General features: G+C 59.3%; 1 protein-coding gene and 1 non-coding gene across 3 annotated transcripts; both read right to left on the minus strand.

Annotated features, from left to right (window-relative positions):
• Positions 1–439: 439 nt before the first annotated feature.
• NOP53 (NOP53 ribosome biogenesis factor) lies at positions 440–10,069 on the minus strand. Of its 2 annotated transcripts, XM_059998850.1 has the most exons (13): positions 9,741–10,069; positions 9,220–9,284; positions 7,289–7,397; positions 6,465–6,664; positions 6,044–6,114; positions 4,791–4,886; positions 3,386–3,490; positions 3,109–3,312; positions 2,117–2,292; positions 1,817–1,883; positions 976–1,052; positions 813–869; positions 440–552 (listed from the first exon to the last, which is right to left on the minus strand). In XM_059998850.1, exons 1-13 carry the CDS (start codon positions 10,067–10,069, stop codon positions 546–548), a joined length of 1,563 nt encoding a protein of 520 aa, XP_059854833.1. In that variant the 3' UTR covers positions 440–545. The 2 variants fall into 2 exon arrangements, with proteins under 2 accessions (XP_059854833.1, XP_059854834.1); XM_059998851.1 differs by lacking the exon at positions 440–552 and having other exon boundaries at positions 809–869.
• LOC132417355 (small nucleolar RNA SNORD23) lies at positions 1,660–1,770 on the minus strand. The gene has a single exon (XR_009517797.1). It is a non-coding gene; the product is annotated as a small nucleolar RNA SNORD23 (small nucleolar RNA).
• Positions 10,070–11,053: the final 984 nt, after the last annotated feature.

Genomic DNA, 11,053 nt, shown 5'->3' on the forward strand with positions numbered 1-11,053 from the left:
TTCAATCCCCGGTCAGGTAACAGATGCCACATGGTGCGGCATAAGAAAAAGGGGGCGGGGCGGGGATGGGTAACTCCAGCCCTCCTAAACTGGCTGTCAGGGCTTGAATAGAAAGGATAGGCGGGCAGCGAACGTCAGCTACTACTCTAAACAATGTGACATGCCTGTAGTCAAGGTGCCTGCGGTCGAGGTCCGCCTCCCCCCTCACTGCAGTGCAATGGGCCACCTCCCCCCACCAGAAACCCAAGTGCAGCCCTCCCCTCTCCCACACCCAACAGCAGCTGGCCCGTCCCCTCCGCCTACTTCTGTAAGACGCTGCTCGCTCCCGGGACGGCTGCCCCTGCCTCTGCCGGACAAGCCCTCTGCCACGCCCTGGCTTCCCACCAGCCTTTGGTGGAGACGAAGGTCCTGGTACCCACATCCCTGTGTGCTAGAGGGGAACAGGCAGAGCTGCCCTCAGGAGGGAGACAAGTCACACGCGAGGCCTGAGGTGTTGGTCAGAAGGTGCTTTATTGAAAGGCGGGGGCTCCAACATCTCGTGGCAGCTACAACCTGGGGACAGAGGGGAGGCTGAGGGTGGATGGGGGGGGCCACATCCTCCTCCACGTGACACCCCTTCTTCCGGTTTGGGCCCTTCCATTTCCCCTCGGGGACCCTCCCTGGTCTGACTCTGGGGTCAGGTGGCTCTGGCAGGCTGACCCTGTCCCAGGCCTGGCCGAGGGAGCATCGCTCCATCACTGGCTACAGCAGCCGGGTGTGGGAGGGGCCCGGGGCCGCTGGAGGCCACTGGGGAGCAGGGGAGCGCCACTCACTGGATCTCGCGGAACGCCCGCTTCTCCACCAGCTTCACTTTGTACTTGCGCTTGAACCTGGGGGAGGGAGAGGAGAGCAGTCGGCGACCTAAGCCCATCTGGCACCCATCCGGCGGGGGAAGGTTCCCGATGCCCGCCCCACATGGCAGGCCCCGGCTCTCACTTGGCTCGCTCCCGAGGCTCGATCATGTTTCTTCTCTGGAAGCTCTTGAACCGGTCACGGAGGATGTTGCCCTCAGGCTGCGAGACACGGACAGGGAGGCCTCAGCTGGTGCTAGGCAGAAACCCCAGGGCCCTGACTGCTCCACAGGGTCCAGTGGAGGGGGGAGTCTGCCCCGCAGTCCCCCCATTAGTCAAGGCCCCGAGTCTGGCCTCACGTACACCAGGGGCTCAGCCTGGCCCTGACTCATGGGGTGATAGGTACTGACCCATGGGCCGGCCCTGAGCTGGGCTTGGAGGAAGCAACACGAAGGAGGCTGGAGAAGGGGGAATGGGTGTGGCCGGCAGGGGAGCGCAGGGGCAGAGGTGGGGTCAGAAGAAGGGTGCACAGTTGGCCCACTACAAGTACAGCTGGCTGGAGCCCCAAGGCGCGTCAGACCACACAGGGTCTGTGGCTGTGTGAGCTGGGCTTCCTCCCGGGGGCACTGGGGAGCCACAGCAGGCTCCGAGTGGGGGAGGAACAGGGTCTATTCTGAGCTTTAGAAAGACCCCTCTGGGACTGCAGACGCTGAGAGTGGGGCCCGCAGACCAGGGGCTACAATGGGACCTGGCCAGGAGGAACGGTCTTCTGAGGGCCCCAGGCTGCAACTATCCATCACTCGGCCCCTCACCACCCACGGGGACCCCGTGCCCTCAGCCCCCAGGCATCAGCCCAACCAGCCCAGCCTGGGGGCAGCCATGATGTCGCCCATAGTCCCCGGGGGACACGGGGAGCAAGGATGGGTATCATCACCAGGCACGGGTGTCTCCCCTGCAGCCCCCCAGCCCCCCAGCCAGACAAGTACCTTCAGGGTCCTGAGTGAGTCAGACAGCTCCGAGCTGAGCTGCACGTCAATGTCGGGGTCCTGATACCTGGGGAATACGGGGCGTCCGGTGGGGGGGGGTGAGGTGAGCCTGGCCCAGGACACAGGGCCAAAGACCCCTCTTGGGAACAAGAGGCCGGGCAGTGGGGTTGAGAACACGGAACTCTGGGGGAAAGAGATGGTCTCCCAGGAGAGGCCCAGGCTGAGCAAAGATAGGAAGGCGCCAGATAGGGGATTTGGACTCCTCCCAGACTCCCAGGGAGCCCCCAGCCCAGGCCTCACTTGAGCCGCCCCAGCCGGCGGGGTCTGTCCGCCTCTGCCAGCTGCCGTGCCTGCCGCCGCTCCCGCTGTCGAGCCAGCTCCGCCAGCCGCTGCGCTACCTGCACCTTGATCCCGCGCAGCCTGAAGACCTGCTGGTGCCGAAGCCGGGCGGCCCGCACCGCAGCCTGCTGCACCCTCTGCGGGGACGGGCAAGGTCAGGGGCCAGGTCGAGCACCACCTCGCCCCGGGGGGCCTTTCCTCCACCTGCTCCCAGGTCACAGCAGCTGTTTCTCCACAGCGCTTGCTTTCCTTTCTTAAAAATTTTATTTATTTGTTTTTGGCTGCACTGGGTCTTCACTGCCGTGCCTGGGCTTTCTCTAGTTGCCGCAAGCGGGGGCTACTCTTCACTGCAGTGTGTGGGCTTCTCGTTGTGATGGCTTCTCTTGTTGCAGAGTACGGGCTCAAGGCACGCGGGCTCAGTAGTTGTGGCTCACGGGCTCTAGAGCACAGGCTCAGTAGTTGTGGTGCACGGGCTTAGCTGCATTAGTTGTGGCACGCGGGCTCAGTAGTTGTGGCTCATGGGCTCTAGAGCACAGGCTCAGTAGTTGTGGTGCACGGGCTTAGCTGCTCTGTGGTATGTGGGATCTTCCCGGACCAGGGCTCGAACCCGTGTCCCCTGCGCTGGCAGGCGGATTCTTAACCACTGCGCCACCAGGGAAGCCCAGTGCTTGTTTCGTGAACTGACCTTCCTTATCCGTTTCTCTCTGTCTGTGGTTCATAAAGCCTCCCCAGCCCCCACCCCCGAACATCATCACCAGGGCAGCAGGGCCTGACCTGGCGTGTTCCCCACTGCATCCTCTGAGCCCAGAGAGGCATCTGGAAGATGCCAGGAACTAGGTCTCAGCTGACAAAGGAGCTTCAAGGATCCCAAACAGCCCAAAAAAAGCAGGCTGCAGGCAGGAGAAACCAGGCTGTGGGACTGGGCAGAGCAGACTGGAGCCCAGGGTGCTCACCAGCATCCGGGCAGCCTTCTCCCGCCGCCGCTGCTGCTCCGTCTTCTTCTCCACGGAGGCCGGGCGGACGGCTGTGGGCGAGGCCTCTGCTCCCGTGGCCTGGTCTCCTCCAACCTCGGGACCCTCGTTCTGGCCCTCGCCGGGCTCCCCTTCCCCATCCGACTCCTCCAGCAGCCCCTGGCACATCTCCTGGAAGGCAGACTCCTGGGGAGAGGGGGCAGGTCAGGCGCAAGGCAGGGAGCGGGCGGGAAGGGTGGGCGAGTGGGCCTGGGCTCACCTGGGTGGCGGCCTGCTCCGAGGCCGGCGGGGCCAGCTGCCGCTCCAGCTTCTCTGCTGCCTTCTGCCGCAGCAGCTCCACCTCATGAGCCGCCCGGAGCAGGGTCTGGGAGGGGGCGGGGATGCAGGTGAGGACCCAGGCCCTGGAGGCCTCTCCTGGGAGTTACAGACCCGGCCCTCTTACCTCCCACCTGCACCTCCACCCCAGGGCTCAGCCCACTCCCCTCGATGGCCCAGGCGCCCCCTCCTCTCCCTGGCCTCCCTGCACCGGCCAAAGGGGGCTTCTCATCCCTAATCTCACATCTGCTCTGCCTGTCCTCTTAAAGGACAGTCTGGTCTCTACACGCCGCAGGGTTCCACTTCTAGGCAGTGCCCTGAACAGGCACGCGCACAGACAGGAAGAAGTGGTGGCTGCCCGAGACCAGGGGAAATGCGGAACTGGGGGGTGACGGCTGATGGACATTCGCTTTCTTTCTGGGGTGATGAAAATGTTCTAAATTTGACTGTAGTGATGGCCACACAACTCTGCATATACTAAACACCACTGAATTGAGTCCTGTAGGTGGGTGAATCACATGCATGGAAATTATATCCTGATAAAGCGATTATATTAAAAAAGAGAGAAAAAGAAAGTGACAACATCTCCCCGTGAGCGACAGCCTCTGCGAGCAGCCTCCTCTGCCTGTGGCCGACCTCATCCTCTCAATGTTTCGCGCGGTGCTGTTTGTCCCGTAGTTGCTGTTCCCTGGGAGAGGGACACGGCCCCCTGCCCCTGGTCAGCTAAGAGTCTGTCTCACAGGGAACAATGCTGAACAGCATTCACAGGAGCACCTGCATCTACTCAGTGACCTCGATTTCTCTCCAGGAACCCGAGCTCCCCGAGGGCGGGGGTTTGTCCCCTCTGTTCGTGACATCTGTACCCGACAGATTTCTGTGAGATAAACACCGACTCTTGCCACCAGCTTTTCCTGTTGCTAAACTACCTTCACCCTTGCACAAAGCTTACTAGGTCACACGTTTTGTTGCCAACAGTTGAAAGTCTTTTTTTTTAGTTGAAAGCCTTTTGCATTTACGTCCCACAGAGTTCCTGAGACGTGCCACAGTCTCACGCATCTCTGGGCCTTTGCACGTGCTGTTCCCTCCGACTGGAACACCCCCATTCCTTCCTCTCTTACCATAACAAACTGCCCCCAGTCTCAGCTCTGATGCCCCATTCTCCAGCAAGCCCTCCCTGACTCACAAGGCTGGGTCTGATGCCCCCCCGTGCCCTTCCATCCCAGCCCTGCCCACTCTGGGTCATCACTGTGCACGAACAGTTCTGTCTCCCCGACTGGACCACAAGCCCTGGGAGGGCATGCTGACCAAATGGCCAAGCAGCGAGTGAGAGGCCCGGCGGGGCGGCGTACCTGGTGGTCCTCAAAGGTCGGGTTGTAGGAAGCTCCCGCGGGCATCACCTCCACGGCAGGCGCCTTGGAGGGCTTGGTGTGGAGACGCTGCGGCCGCTGGAGGAGGACAAGACCAAGGCAGGCTAAGGCCTGGGAGCGCCATGACTCAAGCTCCCACAAGTGCTGGGACCCGGGCCCGGGAGGCGGCAGAGGCCTCAGCACGGCGCACGGCCTTCAAGCTGGGAGGTGCCTGCGGCAGCTGGAACAATGGACAGCTGGTACCGCAGGCGCGGCAACCCCAGGACGAGCACGCAGGGACTCCGCTTGTCTTTCCTGAGTAGGGTTCCTGTCGCCAGAGCGGTGGGGAGGGGTGACACTTGCAAAACCGTATGGTACGGTCATCAGGCCATAGCTGAGATCGGCAGCTGCGCCTGGCAGAGGGCATGAGGTTCTGTGTCTGTCAGTGCAGGACACCGCAGACAAGGGCTGACAGACACTTAGAGTGTAGCCCTGCGCCCCCGGGAGCTTGGGAGAAACGCAGGGCCACGGGCTCACCTGAAACCAGCTAACCAGAACTTGCACTTTAACAAACCCCCAGGGGACCCGAGTGCACGCTCAGCTCTGAGCAGCATCTCCCCGTCTGGACTTGCCACGTCCCTGCACGGCTGGCCTCCACCCCAGCAAAGGCTCCCCGTCTACAGCAGAAGCCTGGGGGTCGCCCCTGACGCCCCCTGCCCCTTCCCACAGCCAACTGCCCGCCAGGCTGGGTGCTTCTGCCCGAGGACTTGCCTTGGGTCACCCCCTTCACCCCCGCGCTGGGGTGCCCGGCCCCACCTGTACCACCTCCTCGGAGCATCCCACAATCCCACCGCTCCCGTGTGCAAAAGCACTTAGGATAAAAGCCCACAGCCCCAAGTGGGCTCCCGCAGCCTTCTCCCACCCCCGACCAGCGGGTCTCCGCACCCTACAGCCGCGCCCTCACTGGAGGCTCCGCCCCCCATCTCTGCAGGCTCGCTCACGACACCAGGTCTCCTGCCCCTTAGTACCATCTTACTTTCCAGTGAAGGTTCCCCTCATCTCCCTGAAGCACGTCCCACCAACCTGCCACCACTCTGCTCTGTGCCCTGGAGGCGGCACTGCCTGCCTGGCTCCAGCAAGTGGGCTCCCGGTCACAGGACGGTCGGGCTCTGACGCTGAGGCTCTACGGCCTGAACGCTCCCCAGCCCCGCGCTCTGACCCCTATCCCCCAGGACGCCCTTCTGACGAATTCTCACCTTCACACCTTTCTTCTTGGTCTGCTCCAGGAAAAAAGGGTCCTGGCGCTCCAAGGGCCGGTCCAGAGGGTCTGTGGAGGCAGCGAGGGGCAGCTGCTGGGGGAACATCGGGGCCCCGAGGGGCTCCCTCCCAGCCCTCCTCCCTTAAGACGGCACCGAAGCACTGACTGCAAGATGGCCCGGGAAGGACTGACTCTCAGACCCCACAGGGCTTCGAACGCCAGGCAAAAGAGCATGTGGACAGGGTCCAGAAAGCAGAGGAGACCCCAGGCGGAGGGGCAGGAGCCGGCCCGCTTGCAAAAGGGGAGCGCGAGCAGGAAAACGGTGCCACTTCAAGACTCCTGACTCTGCCGAAGACCCTCAAAGCAACCCCCGTAGGGCGCCCCCCTTAGACACGGCGCGCCGCAGCTGCGACACTCACTGTCTTTGACCCAAAGGTCGTAGAAGGGCCGCTCAACCGTGTCCTGTGGCCCCGGCTTGGCTTTGGCCACAGGAGGGTGGAGGAGCCGGGCCTGAGCCCTGCGCATCTCCCGGGGCAACTCGCCCTGCTCTGCCAGCCTCTCCCATAGCTGCTCCTTCCGCTTGAGCTTCCTGGCGTTGGGGACCTGGTGGGCGCGGATGCTGGGCCGGGGAGAAGCGGCACAGGCGCAGCGGGTGAGGCGAGCTCCCCCTGCCCCCGCCAGGCATCCCAGCACCTCCTCCCTCCACAGGGGGCCTCCTCACTCGATCCAGCAGCTTCAGAGACCACCTCCCCATGTCTGCCCCCAGCCCACGTCTCTCTCCTGAGCCCCAGACCTAACAACACAACAGCCCCTGGGGCCCTTGCCCTGGATGTCTCCCAGGGACCTCACACACCATTTCACAACCAACCTCAGCATCGCTCCACTGTCCGCCCCATCAGCCATCCACGCCCCACCCCCACTTCAGGGGTCAGTCACTAAGCCCTGCCTGACCCATCCCCTGGCCGTGGCTGCCCACCCAGCCCTCCCTTCCATCCCCAGAGCCCTCGGCCACGTCCAGGCCCATCCTCGCCTGCCCCGCCACAGCACCCTGGCCCCAGCCTCACTGCCTCCAATCCGCTCTCCAAAGCGCAAATCCGACCCCATCCTCCCCTCCAGTGCCCTTCACCTATCACCCTCCCTCCCCAGAATTCCTTTAGGGTCAGGAAGTGAATAGGGCCTGCACAGAAGGGTGTGAGGCCAGAACCAAAGGGGAAGGAGGGTCTGGGGCTGGTGGGACACTCACTCTTTGGGTGCGGGGACCTTGGACGTGTTCTCTAGGATGAGGTCGATCCGAAGGGGTTTCTTGAGAAGCAGCGACCTCTTCTGACCTTTGGTCCTCTTCTTGTTCGGCTCTGGGGGTGGAAGAAAGGAAAGAATTAAGGCCTCAGGCCTCCTCACTACCCAAGACCAACTTCCCACTCCCCTCATTCCGGCTCCTCTGGAGACCTGCATCCCAGTACAGACGTGGAGGGCCCAGGCTGACCCCAGGCTCCCACCTGAGGAAAGAGGCCCCCGCAAGGGCAGGGCCCAGGGTGCCCAAGCTGTGACTCCCCACACCACACCCATTTCCTGGGCCAGCTGGAGGCAGCCCTGTGCTGGGGACACAGAGGAGTCAGACCCACAGCCCTGCAGACAAGGGGCTTCCAGAGGCAACAGGGAAGAGGCCACAGAACCACTAACGCTAACTAGGAAGAAAGCAGGTGGTCAGGCGACATGAGGCCCAGGGAGCTGGACTCAGGACCCAAGACAGCCGATTCTCAGCGCAACAGAATTTTCTGCTTTTACTTCTAAAGCCTAACAGTAAAAAGGACTCTAGAACAAAACATACTAGGATGGAATCCGCATCCTTCCATTTGCTAAAGGACCTCATGAAAGTGACTTTCCTCCCCTGTGCTGCCAAAACGAGGTTTAATGCCTACCTCACAGGATCAGGCGGAGATGTACTGGGTTGACCAAAAACGTCGTTCGGGGTTTGCCATAACATCTTACGGAAAAACCCAAACAAACTTTTTGGCCAACCCAATAATTGCAGCTGACCACTGAACAACATGGGTTTGAACTGCGAGAGTCCACTTATACCAAGGTTTGTTTCAACAGCAAATACTACAGGAACACACGATCTGCAGTTAGTTGAATCCACAGATGTGGAACCAAGGTACAGAGGGCCGACTACAAATTACACGTAGATTTTCGACCCCATGGAACGTCAGCACCCCTGACCCCTGCATCGTTCAAAGGTCCATTGTATTTCAACTCCACAGCACAGTGATCACCCGTGAAAGCGCACAATCGCTGTTATCCTTCTGCTTTTTTTTTTTTTTTTTTAAAATCTAAAGCAGAATCTGTAACTACTTCCTCGCCTGTTCACCAGGGCAGCTCCCTGCCTTTACTCTTCTGTTCACAGAGCAGATCTCCTCACTCCTGTGAAAGTCGACCTCTTTAATACCCCTTCCTTACCTGCTCACTCAAAGACTGCTCTCCCCCAAGAGGTCCTTTCACTTCCCTTAGACCAGACCCCTTGACTGACCTCATACGTGCTCATCAAGGCCATCCTGCTGCTACAGCAGCCTGACGTTTTGCTCATTTAAAGCTATCGCCTTTCCCATTCAAACGGACTCCTCAGCTTTTCTAGACGCTCCTTAAAACAAGTCGCTTATCCTTCATCTGTTTCTCCAGGTATTGACAGTGAAACTTATTACTCACTGAAGCAAACCCTAACTTGCTTCTCCTCCACTTGTTTTAGAAGGTCCCGACCCTGCATTTTGGCAAATTAAAGCAAGCGGGTCAAGAAGGATCTCTTATTCAAGTTGATCCTTTTGTTCTCATTAAAGGAAAAACAGGTACGATTCCTTACAGCAAGTCCCTGACTTGGTTTTCTGCAAATTAACGGAGACCTCCTGATTTATGATTATCTACTCAACAAGGCAGACCCCGACTGGATTCCCTGGGCATTGAGACCTCTCTGAAACCTCAGAAGAAAAAATGAGTTCTTTAGGTTAGTTCCTAACTTGCTTTCTGTTCATTCCAGGTCCTCTTGTTTATACAGTAAATACCTTTTTTTTGCAGGCGTTTTCCACCCAAGCCACGTCATTAACACAGGTCCTTTTAGAGGCTGAGAGAGCCTCACTAAGGACTAATCATCGCCATACACCCGCCACAAAAACCCTTTCTCACCTTCATTCTTGGAGCCAGTGTCCACGAAGAAGAGTTTTTCATCGGGGGCCTCTGATATCAAGCCACTGGAAGATAGAAATTCAGAATGTCAGCCATACATGTTGGGGAGAGGAGCACGAAGCTAAGAAAGGAACAGGTTTAACCTCTCCGGGCTCAGCTTTCCTGTTATGCTCATTCAAGTACAAGCTTCCCGCCTGGGACCCCTCCAGGCCAGAGCTCCTCCCTCCAGTTTGCAGAATTTACTACGTAAAACGCACTCAACTAGGCTGGGTGCGTGGTACGTACTGATATCAGAAAAGTGTTTGTGGTTTACCTAGATTCTAATTTAACTGGGCGTCTTGTACCCGGTGACCCTATCAAGTCCCACAGGCCGTCACCCGGAGTTCCCAGTCTAACCCCTCGGCTTCCCCAGCGGTGCCAGACAGGGGCTCCCAGGCCCCCGGAAGTCCCCCCAGGCAGCTCGGCCTCGCACCCCGCCACAGAGAACTTGGCCCACCTGTCCGCAGTCCCGCCCCACTCACCCGCTCGTGCGCTCCTGCAGCCGCACGTCCTCCAGGAACTGATCGACCTCCAATCCCAGCGGCTCCTGAGCGAGCCGCCGCCAGCCCCGCTTCTTATTCCTTGGGCCTCGCCGCCGCCGCCTCAGCGCCGGGTCCACCGAAGTGGGCCGCAGCCCCAGGAAGCCGGAATTGGCCTCGCTTTTCGAGCACTGCCCGCCACCACCACCACCCCTTCCCACCGCCATCTTGTTAAAGGAAGAACTTCTTCTCCGGCGCCCGGAAATCCGGTTTGGGGCATGCGCGCGCCGAAATCCCGCCCCTTCCCGTGACCTACTTCCGGCGTCCGCCATCTTGGTAGGGTGGCTGGAGCCGCAAAGGGGCGGGGAGGCTAGTATCTTGGTAAAGGATAAATGGCTCCTCCCTCTTCTGCAGATTCCGGTCCGCCCCAGGTTGTAGGTTTGGGGCTCTAGCCCTAGGCGAAATACCTTTCCTGGCCGCCTAGGAAATCTTTTAAAATCTGAGTATCATTTTTAATTTGTTGAATTTTTAAAAAATCTAGTTTTCTTAAAAAAGAAAAGTTATACCCGTCAGTGGCAGATTCGGCACACAAGACTTTCCAATCTCAGAACGTTTGACCTGTCAATGTTCCAACCCTAGAATCTTGGAAATCAGAGTTTTCGGAATGTCGAGGTTGGGAGCACAGAACATTTACGTGCGAGAAATGTTAGAAACATACATTATTAGAACCCTAGAAGCACAGGCTCAGAATCATTAATCTTGGGTAAGCTACACAGTTGTGCCTCAGTTGCTTCATCCGTAAAATGGGGGCGATAATGGTTCATCTGCCTCATAGGTAATTCTGGAGATTAAACAAAGTAATATATACAAAACCCTTAAGATTGTGCCGGGATCTAAATGTTAACTATTGTTATTTCCTCGCCCCCTGAGACTTTATCTTAGAACCAATTAATCTATGCTGTTTACAAATAAGGAAAGGAGCTCAGATGCCCTTGGGCCCTGGCAACCATCCGTAGGGATCCAGAGCCTCATAAGGCCGTTCTCCACTCGAAAAGAAAAAAGGCACAGAGAAGGAAGGTGCCACGCTGTGTTCCGGGGTTACACAGCGGAACTCGGCCTGGGGAAGGTGACAGGCCCGGGATTTGGCCCTGGAGACCTGATCACCCACCACCTGGGGCAGGGGGTTCAGCGACCGGCCAGCCTAGCTCTCGTGTGTCCACCAGGGGGCGCCAGGAGCCGCGCCACCGGGCGCGCGTGGGCGGGGAGGGCGCGAGGCCAGAGTGTCCCGGGGGCCGTGGCTGTGGCCTCGGGTGTGA

This window comes from Delphinus delphis, chromosome 20, assembly GCF_949987515.2.
Source record: "Delphinus delphis chromosome 20, mDelDel1.2, whole genome shotgun sequence".
In the NCBI taxonomy this organism is placed as follows: domain Eukaryota; kingdom Metazoa; phylum Chordata; class Mammalia; order Artiodactyla; family Delphinidae; genus Delphinus; species Delphinus delphis.

What these genes read in the sequence shown, in the direction of transcription:
- NOP53 (XM_059998850.1), bottom strand. Translation starts at nt 10,069, where the DNA reads ATGGCGGACGCCGGAAGTAGGTCACGGGAAGGGGCGGGATTTCGGCGC. An exon ending in CTGCAGGAGCGCACGAGCGG is followed by an intron (nt 9,285 to 9,740) that starts GTGAGTGGGGCG and finishes TCTATCTTCCAG; the next exon opens with TGGCTTGATATCAGAGGCCC. An exon ending in ACTCACTCAGGACCCTGAAG is followed by an intron (nt 1,053 to 1,816) that starts GTACTTGTCTGG and finishes CGTGTCTCGCAG; the next exon opens with CCTGAGGGCAACATCCTCCG.